The sequence below is a fragment of the Dermacentor variabilis genome, chromosome 4, assembly GCF_050947875.1.
Source record: "Dermacentor variabilis isolate Ectoservices chromosome 4, ASM5094787v1, whole genome shotgun sequence".
Taxonomy (NCBI): Eukaryota; Metazoa; Arthropoda; class Arachnida; order Ixodida; family Ixodidae; genus Dermacentor; species Dermacentor variabilis.
The window spans coordinates 207199368-207219178 of record NC_134571.1 but is presented as its reverse complement, the minus strand read 5'-3'; the positions used below and the strand labels follow the sequence as shown (position 1 = coordinate 207219178).

The window sequence follows — 19811 nt, the reverse complement described above, 5'->3', positions numbered from 1 at the left end:
TAGCTTGCGGTGGCTGGTCGAAAATTACGGCTGCATACAACGGAAGCTCAAGAATTACGCTAAGACGGACCCTGAGCAAAGAATAGCTGGCAGAATGAGGGGGTACGTCCCGAAAGTGCTCGAAAACGTAACACGGCCACGCAAGAAGTTTTACTATACGCAAATACACCCATGCTCTCCGGCAGGTGGGAGTAGCCAGCGTCTGAGCGATCGGCGGCAGCCATCTTCTATTCCTTTCGGAACGGGGCAGCCTGCCGCTATTCCGAAGAAAATTCAGTTTTGTTCGGCATATTAATGTATCTTTATCGCGTACACGTCACTTTGACGCGGTGAGTTCTTGCGGTTTTGTGACGTCGCGTGACAGGCAGGTGAAGTGGGTGCAGCCCGAAAACTTTTCACCAATAGCCGAGGGCTAATGGCGAAAAGGGGTCGAATCAGAAATAACTATTTTTTTTTCTGTCAAATCATGCATAATCAGTGTGTAAACATCATATCAGATGGGGAGGTATCGCGGTTTTCGTGACGTCGCGTGACAGACAGGTGAAGTGGGAGTGGTCGAAAAAAGTTTTTGACCAATCGTGGACGGACCTCAAACTACAACTCAAGGCCGTCCAGAGGGCCCAAGAACTGGCGGAACGTCACCACGTTCCCGTCCCGACTTGGGTGTCGCCTACGGTTTCTGCCGGAGGAGTTCCCCGCGTGGGGTCTCCAACGGATTGAAACTCCTCAGGACTTTAATAAAGTTCTTGACTGACTGACTGACCAATCGTGGAGGGCTGATAGCAGAATTGGAATAGAAAAGTTTGGAATAGTCTTACGTTATAGCGCCCCAGGTTCACACCGGACACTGCAAAGTGACTTCGGGAGAGTTGCCATTTTTGTTCTCATTCCCAGCAAGCGTTAGAACTACGCCGAAACTCAACCGCTCAGTCAGCCAGCACGACACAACCCTCACTAAGCCATGCCAGGCTCTTTCCCCTTCTATACTACTGCCTAGTTCCTTACAGTAGTCTAGCAGCACTCAGAACGCGTCCACAAATTGGAAAATTGCACTAGAAAGCACGTCATCACTTTGAAACACTAAACAAAAGCAATATGGTAAAAATCCTGCCTCACGAAGAAAACATCAGTAACAAACAACTTTGAGGCTGATTCCTACGTTAGGGGGCTCGACTTAAGCCATCGGCGTTACAGTTGAGACTCCCCTTTTTGTAATGCACCTCAAAAGAATATTGTTGCAAAGCGAGGCTCCAGCGCAGGAGGCGGCCATTTTTGAAAGAGATGGTCTGCAGCCATTGGTTCACCTGACAACTCCTGTGCCCTTCTTAAGCGTTCGAGGAGCCTAAGCATGCGAAGCGGAGACCGCAGCGAGCGACCGTACACCAGCTCAGCTGGCGAAAACCCTGTAGCCGCATGCGGCGCGGTCCTTAATGCAAACATCGCCCCAGGCAGACACAGCTCCCAGTCAGTTTGTTGTTCAAAACACAATGCTCTCAACACGCGCTTCATGACGGAGTGGAGCTTCTCAACGGAATTCGACTGTGGGTGGGTACACTGAGCTGTGTAACAGCTTTACACCACACCTTTCGAGAAAAGCTGTCGTCAAAGCGCTAGTAAACACTGTGCCCTGATCTGACTGGATTTCCGCAGGAAAACCAACTCGCGCAAATATGGACAGTAGTGCATTGACTATCTCAACTGAGCTGAGTTCTTTAAGCGGCACTGCTTCAGGGAACTTTGTCGCTAGGCTGATCACAGTCAAAATGTGTCTGTACCCCGTGGTTGTTACCGGCAGAGGTCCCACTGTATCAATAACGAGCCGTCTAAAAGGCTCCGTAAGGATAGGTACCAACTTCAACGGCGCCCTCGATTTGTCCCTGGTTTGCCCACCAGCTGACAGGTGTCACATGTCCTCACAAAGTGTTCTGCGTCACGAAAACACCCTGGCCAATAGTACTCTTGCAAGAGACGGTCCTTAGTCTTCTTAACTCCTAAGTGTCCGGACCACGAACCCCCATGCGACAAGCGCAACAGATCCTGACGGTAGCACTGAGGCACGATCAGCTGATCAAACTCCACTCCCCTGCGGTCTAGATACTTCCGGTACAGGACCCCACCTCTTTCCACAAAACGAGCATTTTTCTTGGCGATACCTTCCTTGACATTGCAGCGCATGTTTTCTAGGCTGCCATCCTTTTTTTGCTCGGCTATCAAAGCCGACCGGCTGACTTTTAGCAACCTATTCAGTCCATCTGACGTAGGCGCGATGAGCAAATCTGCAGATAGCTCTTCTAACTTTCTCGTGTCGGGCATTTCCTCTCCAGTATCTGGTGCCTTCAACGCTACAGGCTCAATTTTATTCAGTTCGAACGTGCTCTGAATATCAGCTTGCTGCGCCTCCGACCCTTTCTCATTGTTCGACAACGTCGGCCCCGCAACTACCGCCTTTGCAGCGAGCTCCTGAACTCTCGATCTGGTTAAGGCGTGAACGCTAGCCTCACCAAACAAAAGCCCCTTCTCGCGCAGGAGGTGATCGGACCTGTTCGAAAATAGGTACGGGTACTGGGGGGGGGGGGGGGGGGCAGCATAGATGACACTGCGCCTCCGTCTCAAGCGCTCCGAAAGGTCCTTCAATAAGCACTTTTGCTACGGGCAGACAAACGCTATGAGCTTCCACGGCTTGCTTGATCCATGCGCACCCGCCCGTGAACATATCGGGTTCTACGTAAGAGGGGTGAACTACATCCATTGTAGCTGCGGAATCACGAAGCACTATGGCACTCTTTCTCGTTCACGAGGAGGTCTCGCATGTAAGGCTCGAGAAGCTTCATGTTCTCGTCAATGCTGCATAATGACAAAAACACGACTTATGTTTTTGTTTCTGGACACTGCGCCGAAAAGTGACCCGGCTTCTGGCACGTATAACACACGCGCGCTTGCCTCGTCTCGAACCGCTTTCTGCGTTCGGCTTCGGCTGCCGCCGTCTCCTTACGTTCGGTCGGACTGCTTTCACTTGCATCCGCACTACGTGTGTCCCTTCTTGCTCTCATGGGTGTGAACTTCGGCCTCTCAAACTTGGAGCCAAATTCACCCTTTTGACCGTCCTTAGCTCCGCGAGCCCGACGCGTCACAAACTCCTCGGCTACCTCGGCGGCTTTAGCCACCGTACTAACGTCTGGCCTATCCAAGACCCAGTACCGCACGTTCTCAGGTAACCGACTATAAAACTGTTCCAGCCCGAAACACTGCAGAACTTTATCGTGGTCACCAAACGTTTTCTCTTCTTTGAGCCACTTCTGCATGTTTGACATAAGCATGTAGGCAAACTCTGCATATGACTCACTTCTGCCGTTCTCATTTTCCCGAAACTACCGACGGAATGCCTCCGCTGACAGCCTGTACTTTTTTAGCAGACTCGATTTCACTTGGTCGAAATCCTCTGCCTCCTCTCTCTTCAAGCGAGCGACTACGTCGGCCGCCTCGCCGGGTAACAAAGTGAGCGAGCGCTGTGGCCACGTTTCCCGAGAGAACCCCTGCTTCTCGCACGTTCGCTCAAAGTTAACCAGGAACAAACCAATGTCCTCTCCAAGCTTAAACGGCCGCATCAGGTCAGTCATTTTGAACGATACTCGTTCTCCTGCACCGTGTGCGCCTGACTTCCATTACGAGCGCGTTCCATCTCTACCTCGAGACGCTTCATTTCCAAAGCGTGTTGACGGTCGCGCTCCTCTTTCTCTTTTTGCTCTTTACGTTCGCGCTCCTCAATGGTCTCAAGGCATTCCGACAGCTCGTCATTCTCAGCTTCCAACTCAAGAATAGCCCTTAGCAGTTTTGGTTTTCTGAGTTTGTCTGAGACATCCAGACCCAACTCTCTTGCAAGCTCCAGCAATTTCGGTTTGCGCAACGACTTCAAATCCATGGCTGCTCTGAATGCTGCTTTCTCTACTGCTTACTATTGTCTTGCCGCAAACTAACACGGCAGCAACGACAACCACAGTTACCAGCTCTGTTTCTGACACTAACAAAGGCCTGGCAAAACTCAGAAGAAAGTCCCGCACTCACCAAACCGCGCAGCCAAGAATTCAGGGCAGTCGTTCTGCTGCAGGCAACCAGTCATCACACAGGGCTCGTTGCACTGCTCCCGGGTGGTCGTTGTGCTACTCAGCATACAGTCGACCGCATATCTTCGCTGCTGGCCTCCGTTCTCGCGATGTCACCGCTGGCAACCAGTTGTTGCAAATGGGTCGCAAGCCCCAAGGGTAGCGTTGGAAGCATCCGAAGGTCCTGGCAAAGGATGAGTCGACTGCTAACAGAACAACTTGTTTATTCTAGCATCGCGAAAGAGCGGCCGGTCAGGTCGACCGAAGTGGAGAAACGGGAGCCTACGTTACTCGACTGAATAAATCGAAGCTTCTCTCTTGGCGTCCGGGGGCAGCTGGTTTTATACTCTCGGAGGCGAGGGCAAGAAGGAACGGCTCGGAAGAGGCGCACGTGACGGCGGCGCCCGGACACGTTGAGACGAGAAGTGACGCATCCGCCGGGCCGGCGCCGGACAGACCGCCTCGCTTCACAGTTGGGGAGCTCCTCTCCCCGGCTGCCGCGCATTGACAAGCGTGGGCACCAACATGCGCGCGCACACACACACACACACACACACACACACACACACACACACACACACACACACACACACGAAGACACGTGGCATTGAAACATGCCTGGACGCGCTCAGCAGGAGGCGTTGGGACAGCGCTGAACTGGCCAAAATGTCCGCCGCTGTGAACGAAGCCCCGGCGTCCGTTGCATCCGCGCCGGCTATACCGCACGTCGGAGGCGAAACGTAACACCGTGTAGCCCACTTATCAGTCGTAAAGGGTATTATGGGTAATTCAAAATTTCAGACATACATATGTGTTTATGTTCACGTTCACACTCCTTGCGTAATAAGATTCCCAGAACTTCCCCAATATAAAGTAATTTATAACACACAAACGCAAAGAACACAGACATATGTTTCGTTTTCAACTCGGCCGTCATGCAAATGACATATAGCGCGGAAAAACGTGAACATGCTGTGTGTTAGCATCGTAAACTTAATACTAGGCAAGGAGATAGCATACCACAGTCCCGCGACAGCCGCTAATGAGACCAAGACGGGAGCACATGTCTGTGAACGTGCAAACCCTAAGCCGCTCTGCTCCTCCGCCACCCCCGCTGCACGCCTGCACCACTCGTTTCAAGCACAGCACACCATACACACATTCAGCGCTGAACAGTGGGCGGTCGACGCAGTTGCATTTACATGACTTGCAGCGAGCAACACATCCCTCGATGTCCGTTAAGCAAAGCCGGACACGGCGACGCCACATCGCGGTTCGCAGAACTTCGCTGCCGAGGCGCTAGGCCACTTCGATATTTCAACTGTCACCACCACCGGGTTCTCATAAAAGCGCGGGTCACACAACGCAGATTCTGTAGTGCCAGAGCTCACCGAGGCCAAAGCCGCACTGCCGCACCGCCACTACTCACGGCTTTCCGCCAAGTAACACAGAACCTACAACCAACACACAAGCAACGCACGCACGATCACATGAGCAATGTTCAACAACGCGCGGTCCAGAGAACGATCACGCCGAGGACGAACACGCGGCGTGCCTTCTCAAAAATCCCTCTCTCTTCTCTCTTTGTACCTTCTCAAAACTCCCTAACCGATGCTGTCCTTGCACCTAGGAACAGGTCACGTGAGGCATTTTTGTACGACAAATAGACGTACGCGTCTATGCGCGCGCTGTTGATAAGTTCCCCCAGATCAGGAAAGGTAGCGGAAGCAGACGACAGCAGAAGATATGACGTCACGTGCGTACTATGTATACACGAGTTCCTATTCCGACATGATTCATTTTCTAATCTACCTGATCTCAAATCTTCGGGCACACAGAGAGCAGAACACGCTAGCATAAACGATCACAGGAGGACAGCATCACATAATAAATCGAATGAGAGGAACTCAATCAAGTGACGTCTCTGTTGCAGCAGACGACCAAAAAGAATAGACGTCATAAAAGCGGCGCTCGCAGCACCATCACATACCCTTCAGAAGAACGTTGCTTCAAGTATGCATACTTTTATTTATAAAAGAGCTTTGCAAACAAAAACTATATTAGAATTAAATTTTATATACTACGCAATCTTTTTTACTAGCAGTAGTTGTTTTACACGAACACATTTGTGAATTATTAGTGTAGACACAGTGGAAACTATACATTCGAATGTAGCATCAGAGTTACTGGTGCGGTGCGTTAAGTGATCGTGCGCGCGGTGTTGTTGGGGTGTTTCACTCATGAACGCTTTCAAGTATTGTGAAACTAGCGCTATTTACTAGCTGTGACTAACTAAACCATGGAATTTTTGTCTGGTGGAAACATCACATCATGGAATAAACTGAATTTAAATGACGCGGTTTAGAATTTGTGAACGGAGTACAATGGTTGTTGCACGAGTGACGTGAATCGCAGCTGCATTGTCTACACTCCCGCGGGGAAACGAGTGGGACACAAGTTTCAAACAACGTGTGTGGTCTGTTTGTTGTCACTCTCATGTGGTTGTCGCTTTCCTACCGGTCCCTATTCAGCCGCTTCTGGTGTGCTCTCCCACGCCCGTACTAGGAAGAGCCGAGTAAATAAACTGTAATGTGCCTAGAGGTAAGCCAAGGGCAATGGAAACCGGGCGGACAGTTGTTTTGCCTCGGCACAAGTCCGTGACGGACCCACCCTGTCCACTCTACCATCTTGTAGTCGCATTCCGCGCTTCCACAATGTCACCGTGCGTTAACCCACTGTTCACAAGCCACCGTCTATTTCGAGTGCTCCATCGGCCGTGTGCCGTGACTCGGTGACAACTTCCAGCAGTGGACGAATCTCGTCGACCCGCGCCCCTCGACGGTACTTCCTCGACTCGTCTCCGAGACGTCCGTGTGCCGTCGCTAGTGTGGCAATGCGGCTCAGCGAGCCTCGCAATCTCCATCTGTCGCTGCTTTTGATGTCTGTTGCCGCGTCTAGCGTCTGCGGCGAGCTTCGATCGCTCGGGAGTTCGCTGGCGGCCTCGAGCGATGCGCGTTTGAAACGGCACGGCAGTGTCGTTGGAGACGCCGCTCCTCCAACCCAGACTAGCCCGACGAACGCTAGTGGCGATGCTTCTTTGCCTTTGAATCACGAGCACGGGGCACGTACCGCCTCCTCGGCCGCCGGTGATGAATTCCGGCAGCTGGTCACCGACAAAGGTCGTGGCGCCAAGGCCCACAGCGCAAGCCGGCACCACGCGACGCCGCTCGACCACCACGCGTGGCCCAGCGCCGAGAAGTGTGCCAGGCCGGCCAAGTGCGAGCCGCTGATCAACGCCACCTGCTTCGGGGCTCCCCTGCCCTACAGCCACACCACCGTCGAGTTGGCCAACGACTCGTCATCGCAGTTCGAGATACAGGTAAGCGAGCCTTCTAGCGACTCTCGGTGCTTCTGCCGTGCGGTTTTCCCAAATGGGTCGTTAGGGCTGCGCGAAAGACAACGGTACTTCAAGTTAGCAGGAGTAACGAAAGTTGAATGTTTGGCTACTTGCCGTTGCATTACCAAAGTTTCCAAGCACGACATACACGGACAAAGAATAGACGCTCGCATTTCAGCGCTGTGAGTGTCCACTCTTGTTGGTCCATGTCCGTTGCGCTAGGAAACATTCGTATTGAAATAAAGGACGGTCGTCAGTGCAGCATCGCACTAAACTCTTTTCTTAAGGTACAAGAAGATAAAAGTTACCATGGAAAAAAAAAAGAAAAAAAGAAACGAACAAGTCCTCGGTAGAAAGGAAGGCTGTTTTACAGATATGTTACTCGAGTAATGCCGTGTGGCATGCTTTCACAACTGACAGAAGGTGCAGTAAAGCATGGAAAATGGAGATCTTGAGCTCTGCTGTTCAAATTTATCAATGCAGAGAGCAACCGACATTTAACATAGCTAGAGGTGGGCAAATACCAAATTCTTCGAATACAAATAATGGATGTTGAATTCTAATCAAATATCAAAAAGTCAAACGAAAAACGTGTATTTATAGCAGGAATATATATTTTGGTATAATTGGGTGCCACACTTGTACTGATAAATGAAGAAAAGACAGCCAGCTATTCCAGACAATTTTTAAACACACAATCACTAATTGTCAGTAAAAGCACTGCACACATGGCCTATCTATATTTTTAGAGCTTGGTTGCAAGCAAGCTCTTGAAGAATAAATAGCGGCTTCATGACCAGCTTTCCAAAAACACTCTTGAAAAGGTTGCACCCTATTGGGTGTCTAGGCTACCTTCAAAGGTCAGGCGGCGCAGTGATCGGCTCAGCCATCAGTGCTACTGTGTCAGTTCCGTGAAACATTGAGGCGACCACTTCTATGAAGGCATGCTTTTGCAGTGATCATTTAGAACATGACAGCAGTTCTAAATTTGGGTCTAAATTTTAGGCAATCAGAAATATCGAGGTCCATTTTCGGCCACCGATGCTTGAGAAAGGATGCCAACTTTATGACTGTAACCATAAATATCGTGCCAAAGAAGTAAACAGCATGGACATCGCAGTGAAGTGCTTAAATTAAGCTAAAAAAAATTAAGGGGTTTTACGTGCCAGAACCACGATCCGATTAGGAGGCACGCCGTCGTGGATGAATCCAGAGTAATTTGGACCACCTGGGTTCTTTAACGTCCAGCCACTAATGTCCACTCACATCAGTGTCACTAATCACTAAGTACATGGGTGTTTTGGCATTTCGTCACCATCAAAATGCGGCTGCTGCGACCGAGATATGATCCCGCGACCTCATGCTTAGCAGCCCAACACCATAGCCACTAAGCAACCACTGCAGGTGGCGAAGCGTTTGTCAAAACAAAGCAAGCATGCTTACGATATTGAAGTCAAAGTAAGTTAACAAATCATTGTTTTATACCACTTAAGTGAGTAAATACAGCCACAGACATGTTTCAACTGTCATTTATTGCTTCATTACTTGGAACATGCTTTGCATCTCAGATTTGTAGAGGTTTTGGCAAATTGGCAGGTGATTTTTTCTCCATTGACAAAGTTCCTTGAGCATATTCTGGTATTGTCATTTGGGCTTGAATGTGACAGGTCATCACCACTGAAACATAATAGAGAGCAATCAGCTGAGACTAAACAACACGAAGACTGAACAAATGTATGCTAGCATGCACGAGAGATATGGTAATTTCCAAATACTTGACATATGCTGTGGTGCACTCGAGCCTTAGTTCCTATATTCTAAGCGCGAGAAAACATCGGAATGAATAAGCCTGGTTGCAGCATTCACGTCTTGATCTTGGCGCAGAAAGAAGCTGCAAATTGTCTTATTAATGCACAACAAAAAGCACAGTGTGTACAAAGCTCCAGCAAAGAACGCTTACGAAGCTAGATTTGACATAACCACTGCGCGTTTGTTTTGCAGTGAGACAAGCTAAACGACTATTAAATCTATTTACAACAGCAGGAATCAGTTCACGCATTTTTATGCAGTTGTCGCTTTATTGTGAATTTTTGCGAATGCCGCTGCTGGTTCTTTTTTTCCTTTTCTTCTTTTTGCATTTACATCTTAGTTCGTTTAACAGAAATTTGCAAGAGCGACACGAACCACTTCAGCCACCATGTTGCTTCCCGCGGTTTTGATAACATTCGAGAAACTTCCGACACATACGGGCATGTCCTGCGCTGAGCGATAACATTTGTTAGGCAGTGAAGCACGGTCACCCGATAAAGATGAACTAGTACACGTGTCAATAAGAGTACATAAGCATTCTTACATTTCACCATCATTAAAATGTGGCATCTGTGAACCCACCAACTTGTGCTTAACAAGAGAATGCCATAGCCTCTGCGTCTTCACAGCAGGCCAAAGCTAACAGGGGAGCAACATCTTAGCCACCACATGGGAATGTTCTTGTCCATAGAAGGTGCAAGTGATAAAACTCTGCTAACCTTTGTGGCCAGTGTTCGTCCTCTCTATTATGGAAAATTAGTTGTGTGCAAGTCGGCAACAGTCAGGAATGTTCATAAAGGGGGAAAAATTGCCATCCATCCGAATGTTGCTCGAAGCTACAAAGGAGACCCATATGTGTTTCTCAGAATGAAAACTTCGCAGTTTAAAAATTCGTCTTGCTCTGGAAATAAAACTCGAGACCAGTGCCTTGCTGGGGCAGTCACTTAACCATCTGAGCGGATCAGGAGGCTAGCGGAAATCAAGGTGATGCTGAATTAACTGACAACTCGAAGCACAGGGACACTGATATATTTCCACCTACAAAGACATGTATTGCCCCAGCCTCGCTGGTTTCTACAGTCCATTTCTGGATGATGTAGCGATTGGGATGACCTAGGTGATCCTTTGCCCTTTACTGCTGTGTGCAGGAATGTTGACTAGGAAGATCTAATTCACGATCCTTTTGGTGTTCTGTGTGCAGGAGCGTCTGGACCTGTGGTATGGTCTGCGTCAAATTCCTAGGTGCTGGGCTGTGGTGCAGCCCCTGCTGTGTGCAGTGTACCGCCCCCGCTGTGTGGATGGCCTGGTCACGCTACCGAGCCACGAGACTTGCCGCCTGGTGCGCGCATTTTGTCGAATCACCGCTCTTGACTCTGACCGGTGGCCCTTCTTTCTCCGATGCCAGCAGGGAGGCACTTTTGCGTCTGGATGCAAGGTTTGCCTTGGAGGCTCATATACATACATGTACATTGTATTGCTTTTTGCCGGGGACAGTTTTTCACCAGATTATGACTGTTATCACTTGGTACAACACTTGTTGACTGTATCGATAATTTTTTGAGGTTGTCGTTAGGTATATTGGAATAAAGTGTTTGTCTAATGAGGTTGAATGTGTGGCACCAGCACTAGTAATTACTTGGTAATGTAGAGTCAAACATGTCTAAATAGTGGATGGATTTGATCCGTGAGTTTAGATTTGAAGATTGTCAACTGTACTTGCTGCCATTTGGACCATTTCTTACAGTTGTACTGCTGACAGGGAAATCTCCTGCAAATTGCTGTTGTGGCCGGTTTCTACCCACACCCAGCACTTTGTCAGGCCACATTGGCAAAAAGAATCCAATCCAATCCAGCATGGAAGTTTATTGCGCATAGCATTGTTAAGAAAGTAGTAGGGAAACCCCATACATGCACTATTTCATTAACCACAACACAGCTCCTTACACTGATGGGGTGGTTGAGTGCCCTAGTGGCCCTAGTCTCATTAAGCTAGCAAGCGAATGCCACATCCCACAACTAGCAACACTAGACTTTCCATCGTTCTCTGTGTTGTCATCCACTCAGGCGTTGCATAGGCCTACTGCTTGTCATGGCTTTAAAGGGAAACTGAAGAGTCTGTCCAATTCAATAAGACGCTCATATACGGATGCGGGAAACTTATAAACCATGTAGGTAAAATTGGGGGTTTTTTTTTGTTCAATTAGGAGTGACGTAATCGTCGGTTAAAATTGCGCTGTAGCTCCGCCCCCCGTCGAATGCCGCGCGCTGCTGCTGACGCTGACGATGCGAGCGGAGACCGGAAACCGCGGTGTTGTGACGTCAACTCTAGTGTTTTGTTCCTTCGCAGCCTCCGCGACCGTGCCTGACCGTGCTTGTTTCTGCGTGCGTGCCATCGTAATCTGCTTCGATCGACCCTGCATTCCTTTGTTGGTGCGTCTGCGTGTATGTAGGGTGGTAGTCAACGTGCGCAGCATCAACTGAAGTGGTGGGCCGATCATGCCGGCTTTCTGTGCAGCCTACAGTTGCATGAGCACCAGCAGCCGCGACGATGTTGTCTTCCATTGCTTCCCACAAGACAAGAAGCTTTTAACGAAGTGGGAAGCTGCTGTGAAGCGAAAGAATTTCAAGCCCTCAAGAACAACAGTGCTGTGCTCCAACCACTTCCGTGACGACGATTATCATGAGAATTTATCATTAAAACGTGCGTTGTGTTTGCCAGTCAAGTCGGCTCGTCTAAGGCCCGGCGCAGTGCCGTCAGTGTTCGCGTACACAAGGAGCGTACACACGAACTCGCCCAAACCTGGATTTTGATTTACTGCGAGCTCCTTCGTGTTAGCACGCTGAACGGAAGGTGCATGTTTATCTCCCGCCCTTGACGCAGGTTTCGACGCAAAGCGCCGCGAATTTTCTATTTGCACGTGTGTTGTAAAACAGCCTGCATGGAGCTACCATAACGCAGTGCAAATGTAGAGCTTGCATGTGCTGGAAAGCCGGCGCACGCCAGGACGCTACGCTCCCCCCTTCTCTCGCGCACAGCGAGAAACCGACCGTCTCACGTAGCCGACGGAATTCGCCGCCTTTGCAACTTCAGTTACGAGTAGTGTGCGGATGGCGCACAGATGAAGGTCACTACACGTATTGCATAAACCGGGAAGCTTTTCACGCATTTAAACCGTCTTTGTAGATTGCCGACAGCTTTGGACAGCGCACAAATGCCGACAATCGCATCCCCGCTTACGTTCCACGAGGAGGCATGCAGGAACACAATACTACAGTTGTTTGACCGGAAACGAGCTCACTAGATCGGCGAAAGATCGGCGAGATCACTAGATTGCTTTGCAAAAAACATACTCACCAAAGAGCATTTCCAACATGAGGAGATCCCAAGACTTCGCTTTCGTTCGCTTCGAAATCACTGCTCGCACCAGCATCGTTTGCTTCTTCGAGAGGCCGGCTCTTCGCAATCGGCTCGTACATGTAGGGAGTAACGCCGAACTCCTCAGAAAAACGCAGTCTCCTTAAATTTTCCATTACCTCTTAATTTCCCATTACAGCACCAAACTACCTGGCACCGCGCTTCATATGTAGCGGCAGCGGTCGGTCACTAGAGTTGACGTCACGAGGCGCCCAACCAATCACAGGCGGAAACGAGACGCACGAGCTGGGCATGTCCGCTGCTGCACTTTTCATCGAAATAAAATATATTTGCGCTTTCTTTCACTCAATTTCGATGCGATATTCGAATTCGGAGGGTTGAAAACCATTATGTACACATGTTCACTCATTTTTTCTGGAAAACCTTTCAGCTTCCCTTTAAGCAAGGAGTGCGAGCGCGAAAAATATCTTCAAGTATTTTTAATGTAGTGCTCAACCAAAGTGACGCTGGGCATTATGTTGATGCCACAGAGCAATGCAGACTGAGCGGCAATTTAACGTTGTGAAAAAGACGAGGACACAGTTCTGCTCGTCCATGCGTGATAAGATGCTGGTAAAGGGCCTCCTCGCAAAAATGTGAAAGAAATAGAATTTGTTACAATTGAACATTACCTGAAGAATTTTTGAACACCTGCTGTGGTTGCTTAGTGGCTTTGGCACTGCTGAGCATGAGTTCGCGGGTTAAAATCTTGGCCGTGGCAGCAGCATTTCGATGGGGCGAAATGCAAAAACGCCCGTGTGCTGTCCGTTGGATGCACATTAAAGAACCTCAGGTCGTCGAAATTAATCCGAAGTTTCCTACTATGGTGTGCCTCATAATGAGATGTTGGTTGTGGAACGTAAAACCCGAGTAATAAATTAAATGCTAAAGAATTTTTGAAGGAAAACTCAGCAACAACGAAATGATTGTAAAAGTGAGACCTTGATGTTCATGTGGTCATTTGTTAATCTGTAAATAAAATTGTAAGGACGTTGTCTTGTTGGTACTTGGGATTAGATGGCAGGGTGGGGGATGGGGGAGGAGTGTAACTGACTGACCCCTCCCCCCCCGGGTCAGAAGATCTCCTGCATTTAGTTTCTCTAAGCTTAGCCAGTATGCCTATTACAATTCTCAACCAATAGTTAGATTCTTGACTCGCAAATTTCTGAGTGTTTGGATCTTGACTGTCACTAATGCAATATGACCATCTGGTGCTACACTTGGCATTCACTAACACAGACAAATTGAGGATTTCAACTGTGCTGCTGTCCACACTGAAAAGGAAATAACCAGATCTATGTGCTGCAGTGCACCTGGTAGACATTCTCAAGTCAGTAGTAGCAGCTTACCATTATCTCCATGAAGTGGAGCAATACATAACCAGTGCATTGTGCTAGTATACTAGCCTGTAAGGTTGAAACTTTGATGCAGTGATAAAATCTTGAGAAGGAGCTAATGACCGTGCCATGTATAATGGGGGGAAAAAATTTGCACGTGTAACATTTGAAGGCAAAAAGACAGCAGTATGAATCAGCTATGTGGTAATATGTGATCTTAACAGGAACTAGTGGATTTGAGAAAGTCATGTAATGTGTAGGGCATATAATTTGTGGTCTATCACTGACACCCTCCAAACTGCTGCTTACTAAATGTTTGCATTTCCCTGGAGCATTCTCCTGTATGATTTCTTGTTATTCATCAGCCTCCTCACTTCGCTACTACTTCGCTATTTTTCTGGTTCTAATCACAGATACATTTCTGGCTCCCTGATCTGCTTGGTTTTGTGGCTTTAGGATTATTCTTACCTAGCCATTGATATACTTAGTGGTTCTCTGTGCCAGGACATGAATTGCATTTCCCATTTTACTATAAAGCCACAAGACAGTTCAGTCAGACTATTCATTCCTTTCATCATCTACAACTATATTGTGAAATCGCTCGTATCGTAATATGCTGTACTATATGGGAAAGTTTTTTTTGAACTTCTTGTTTTATTTCCATTGATTCTTTAGGAACCATTGCCAACTACCATGTACAAATGGTAACCGTACCAAGAGAAGAGAAACACAGTGAAATGGTTAAATGATGAGATTAGAACATTTTTAGGCATAGGATTTAGTTTGCTGATGCAAGACAGGCGTAACAGGATAGTGCTGGGACAACAAGCCTTCAGCCAGTAGGGAATATAAATTAGGCTAGTGATGATGTTGAAGTAAAGGTAGGTTAGCTTAGGCTAGGTCTACTTGCCAGTGTAACCCTCGCCTGCAACCTTGTTGTCCATCAGGACACCATGCGTGAGATCAAGTTCAACACGACCAGCCGGTGCCTGGAGCCCCTGGTGGGGACGCCGCGTGAGACCAGCTGGTACCCCGAGGTGGAGGGCTGTGGCATTGGCTGCCGACACCCGCTACTCACCGAGGATGAGCGCACCAGCATGCGCACCTTTGTGGGCGTCATTGTGGCACTCGCCACGGTTGCCTGCCTGTTTGCAGTGGTAAGTCTTGGACTACAGGGGCCGCGCCTTGTCTAGCATCGTGAGGACTGCTAGGGAGTGTGGCAGAAACACAGGTACAGTGGAATCTCGATAAACGGAAATCACTTATCCAGAACTGCCTCTACTGCCTCTTAAACGGAACACCATCCTCATGGTTAGTTTTATATTCATGGAATTGTATTCAGCTTTATCTCTCAGTAAATGGAACTCCTGATAAGCAGAACCAATTTACCTGGTCCCTTGAGGTTCCGTTTAAAGAGAGGCCACTGTAATTTGATGTAACCATGGCCAGCTTACAAACAAGATTGTTGAGGCCTTTCATATCCAACTAGTAGGTCACTTGTCAGTTGCACCTCTGTCATCTGATGTGGGATCAACTGCATCTCTTTGGTTTTATACTGTGTTGTGATGTGTCACGGCACAGTATCCTCCTGGGAAACGGAACTGAAACTAGCTGTAGACAGCTATTATATTACATTAGTTATGGTGCTGTGAGGCTTGTCACTATTTTTTCTAGAGTTTAGAGCTATAGGACCTTCATTTAAAGGGACGCTGAAGACTTTTCCAGAAAAAATGAGGGAAGTGCTGTACGTAATGGTTCTCAACCCTCCGAATTTGAATATTGCATCGAAATTGAGCGAAAGAAAGTGCAAACAGATTTTATTTCGCCGAAAAGTGCGGCAGCAGACTCGGGGCAGCTCGCGCACCTCGTTTCCACCTGTGATTGGTCGGGCGCCTTGTGATGTCAACAATGGTGTTCGTCCGGACCGACCGCTGCCACCACACATGAAGCACACGGTGCAAGGTGGTTTGGCGCTGTGGTTTGGTGTGACGGTAATGGTGAATTTCGAGAGCTTGCGTTTCTCTGAGGAGTTCGGCGTTGCTCCCTACATGTACGTAGCTGGCCTCTCCAAGAAGCAACAGATGCTGGTAGCAAGCAGTGCTTTCGGTGCGAACGAAAGTGAAGTGTTAGCATCACCTCGTGTTAGAAATGTTCTTTGGTGAGTATGCTATTTGCAAAGCTGTATTCAGCGATCCAGTGAGTTCGTTTCTCGGCAAACAACTGTACTTTTATGTCCCTGCATGCCTCCTCGCGGAACGTAAGCAGGGATGCGATTGTCGGCATTTGTGCGCTCCCCCAAAGCTGTCGGCAATCTACGCAGACAGTTTACATGCGGCAAAAGTTTCCCGGCTCTTGTAGCATGTGTAGTGACCTTCATAAGAGCGCCATCCGCACGCTACTCGTAACCGGAGCCGTAAAGGTGGCGAATTCCGTCGGCTACATAGGACAGCCGGTTTCTCCCTGTGCAAGAGGGGGAGCGCAGCATCCTGGTGTACGCCGGCTTTCAAACACACGCAAACTTTACACTTGCACTGCGTTATGGTATTTGCTTGTAGGCTGTTTCACAACACACATGTGAACGGAAAATTAACGGCAGTTTGCGACGAAACCTGTGTCAAGGCTGGGAGATAAAATGTACCTTCCGCTCAGCGTGCTAACAAGAAGGAGCTAGCAGTAAATCAAAATTCAGGTTTGGATGAGTTCGTGTAAGGTCTTCCAAGACCACTTAATATCCGTCCGCCCGCACCCGTCCCGCCTTTGTGCGTTGCCCCGACCTTCTTGCACTGCGTTTTGAAAGCCTGCCAGCAGCAAGTCGTGCTCTCACTCATTCACGCATTATTGATAAACTCTGGTAGTAATTGTTGTCACGGAAGTGGTTAGAGCACAGTACTGTTGTTCTTGAGTGCTTGAAATTCTTTCGATTCACAGCAGCCTCCCGTTTAGCTGCAAGCTTGTCTTGCGGAACAATGGAACATTGTCGCAGCCGCTGGTGTTTGTGCAACCGTAGGCTGCACAGAAGGCCGGCGTGATCGGCCCACCACTTCAGTTGAAGCTGCACTAGTCAACTGCTACTCTACATACACACATGCAAAGAAATGCAGGGTCGAGCAAAGCAGATTATGATGGCCCGCACGCAGAAACAAGCGCGGTCAAGCACAGTCGCGGTGACTGCGAAGTAACGGAACACCAGTGTTGACGTCACTGCGCCGTGGTTTCCGGTCTCCGCTCGCATCGTCAATGTCAGCAGCAGCGCGCGGCGCTCGATGGGGGGCGGAGCGACAGTGCAATTTAAACCGCCGATTACGTCGCTCCTAAGTGAAAAATCCCACCCAAAATTTTACCTGCATGGTTTATAACGCTCCTGCGTCCGTATACAAGCGTCTTATTGAATTCTACAGACTCTTCAGCATCCCTTTAATACTGAAAGTGAAGAATCAAAACAATCATGTCGCTACTATTTTAAAATTAGCTTTTTTCAGACTGCCCAATCATTAGGACATTACATTTTTTTGTTTTTTTACACTGAAGGGGCTCTTCAGTGTAAAAAAAGAAAACAAAAAAATGTTGGCAACTGCATTTTGCTAATAACTTTCGATGGAACTAATTTCCAATATAGTGAAGTAAAGCGCTGACATTACCGACTTCACTATATTGAATTTAATTGTAATGGTAAAATACAAGGAAAATATAGGTATACTGGGTTGTAGCTCAGGTGACGGATGCATTGACTTGTTAAGAACATTTGCCATGCCTTTGAAGACATGAAGACATGCTGGGCGTTCTGTAAGTGCAACAAGTGCTGACAGAACCAAAAATAATGTTTTTTATGCTCTTGAATAAATATTGTGTTATATGTGTGAGTTTTTGAAGTGTTTTGGTTTGATTAACTTGATGAAACAATGTAGTTCTTGGGTCCCATCGACTTTGTCGTCACAAGCATGGTTTAACTGTACCTCTTTGTCCCTGTGCAGCTGACGTTCCTAATTGGGTGGAGCGAGTCCCGCCAGTACCCGAACGTGATGGTGTTCTACATGAACCTGTGCCTGCTGCTGATGTGCGTTGGCTGGCTGGCACAGTTCCTGCCGGGTGCCCGGGAGGACATTACTTGCCGCCGAGATGGGACACTGCGCAGCGGAGAGCCTAGGTACGCAACGAGTTTCACCAGATGTGGCATGAGCGTAGGGAAAATTGGCTACAAAAATATAAGGACAGGAAACTTAGTAAACGAATGCCAGGGAATCGGTGCTTCTTTCATCATCCTGTTTGTCACCTTTTCATGCCACAGTTTCATGGGTCAATTTGTATGAGCATGGCTAGTGTTGTAAGCTCATGCATATAATGCCAGATGGCATTATGAAACTTGCATAGTGAACATATTCCTAGGGATGGGCAGCGCAACCGGGACGATGGACAGGGAAAAGAGCACCTTGAACATGGAAGTTTAAAGTGCCATCTTTTGGATTGCAACTAAATTTATTTATCTATCCCATTGATGTGCCGTGCCTACATTTGTAGGTGCCAGCTTCAAGCACCTCCAATATAAAAAGTGCAACAAGAAAGGCAGTTTGGAGAATGCTGGGAAGCATCCCTTGGGTTTGCCAAATGGATAAGCAGTGGCAACTTCAGGAAGGTGACTGAAATGTTTTTGAAAAAGCGCTGGAAAATGGATGTTGTGATGTTCTGTGAATTGAGGCCGTAAGTATTCGATCCTTTTCTTTAGTGTGTCTCTCTGAAAGAACGCCGAGCAAAATTTTTGCATTGGTTTAATAAAGTAGAGTTCCATAAATTCAAATAATTGTTTTTATCTGTGCAATGAGCAAAACAGTGTTTTCCCGCAACACTCAAGGTTGACGTCTGCATTTGTGGACACCGACACCTTAGCATCCTTCATCCTGACGTGAAAATTTCGAACTTTTTTTAGCTGAAATGAAGAAGAGAGAAGACAGTTGCATCATGATACTGCCGAATATACCTTTAGAACAGTTCAAATGACAATCTTTCTAATGCGCATGTGTTCAAGGTTGAGTTTCACTGCTTGCAGCTGTCAACCTCAAGGATAAACTTCAGTTCCTGTCACTCTACTCCCTATGGGATAGAGCAATTACAGGCGAATTTTGTTAATTAGAATGCGCCTAATTCGAACTTTTGGTTTACAGTGCAGTACACTTATAACGATACCACAAATAATGATATCTCTGTTATAACGATGAATAGACTCCAGAGTATCAACTTATGCATTAGGGCTATGAGAAAAAAAAAAAACATATGAAACAATATGTTATTCACCACATATCACATATAAAAATCGAACATTTTTCCTTTTAGACAGCGTTTTTCACACAGAATAATTGTGAAATTTACGTTGCTAAGTTCCCCTTAATTGAGACAGGGTGAAAAGTTTGCCTGCGCGAGTTCGTATCTGCCGCTATATGAGCAGCGCGTCCCGCCAGCGCACTGATTGCAAAATCCATGGAGTGCATCGCAAGTTAGCGCAGCGTGCCACAAGATGGCGCCAGCCTCGCCGGCGAGCGTCCAGAGAGAAGAAAAAGAATGCAATAATCAAACAACGCCCGCGCTCCCTTTCTGCTATCTCCCTCTCTTCCTCAGCGAGCACAGAAATGCGCCATGGAAGCAGCGGTAGGTGTGTCGACAAAGCGCAAAGCTGTGTCACCTGAGACGAAGCTTCAAATTTTGCAAGACTCAATGTATTCGGCAGTTGATGATATCGACGATTCTGAAAACCGCGAGCGCCA

At 48.0% G+C, this 19811-nt stretch overlaps 1 protein-coding gene across 2 annotated transcripts in view; it reads left to right on the top strand.

Moving 5' to 3' along the window:
- The first annotated feature begins 6232 nt into the window (after window positions 1-6232).
- Window positions 6233-19811, top strand: part of smo (smoothened, frizzled class receptor) — a 164465-nt gene continuing 150886 nt past the window's right edge. The window contains exons 1-4 of one of the 2 annotated variants that reach the window (XM_075690864.1): window positions 6233-7479; window positions 10508-10741; window positions 15006-15215; window positions 18030-18202. In XM_075690864.1, the coding sequence (XP_075546979.1) occupies window positions 6994-7479; window positions 10508-10741; window positions 15006-15215; window positions 18030-18202 (1103 nt within the window). In that variant the 5' untranslated portion in view covers window positions 6233-6993. The remainder of the gene's footprint in view (window positions 7480-10507; window positions 10742-15005; window positions 15216-18029; window positions 18203-19811) is intronic. The other variant, XM_075690863.1, reaches the window with a different exon arrangement.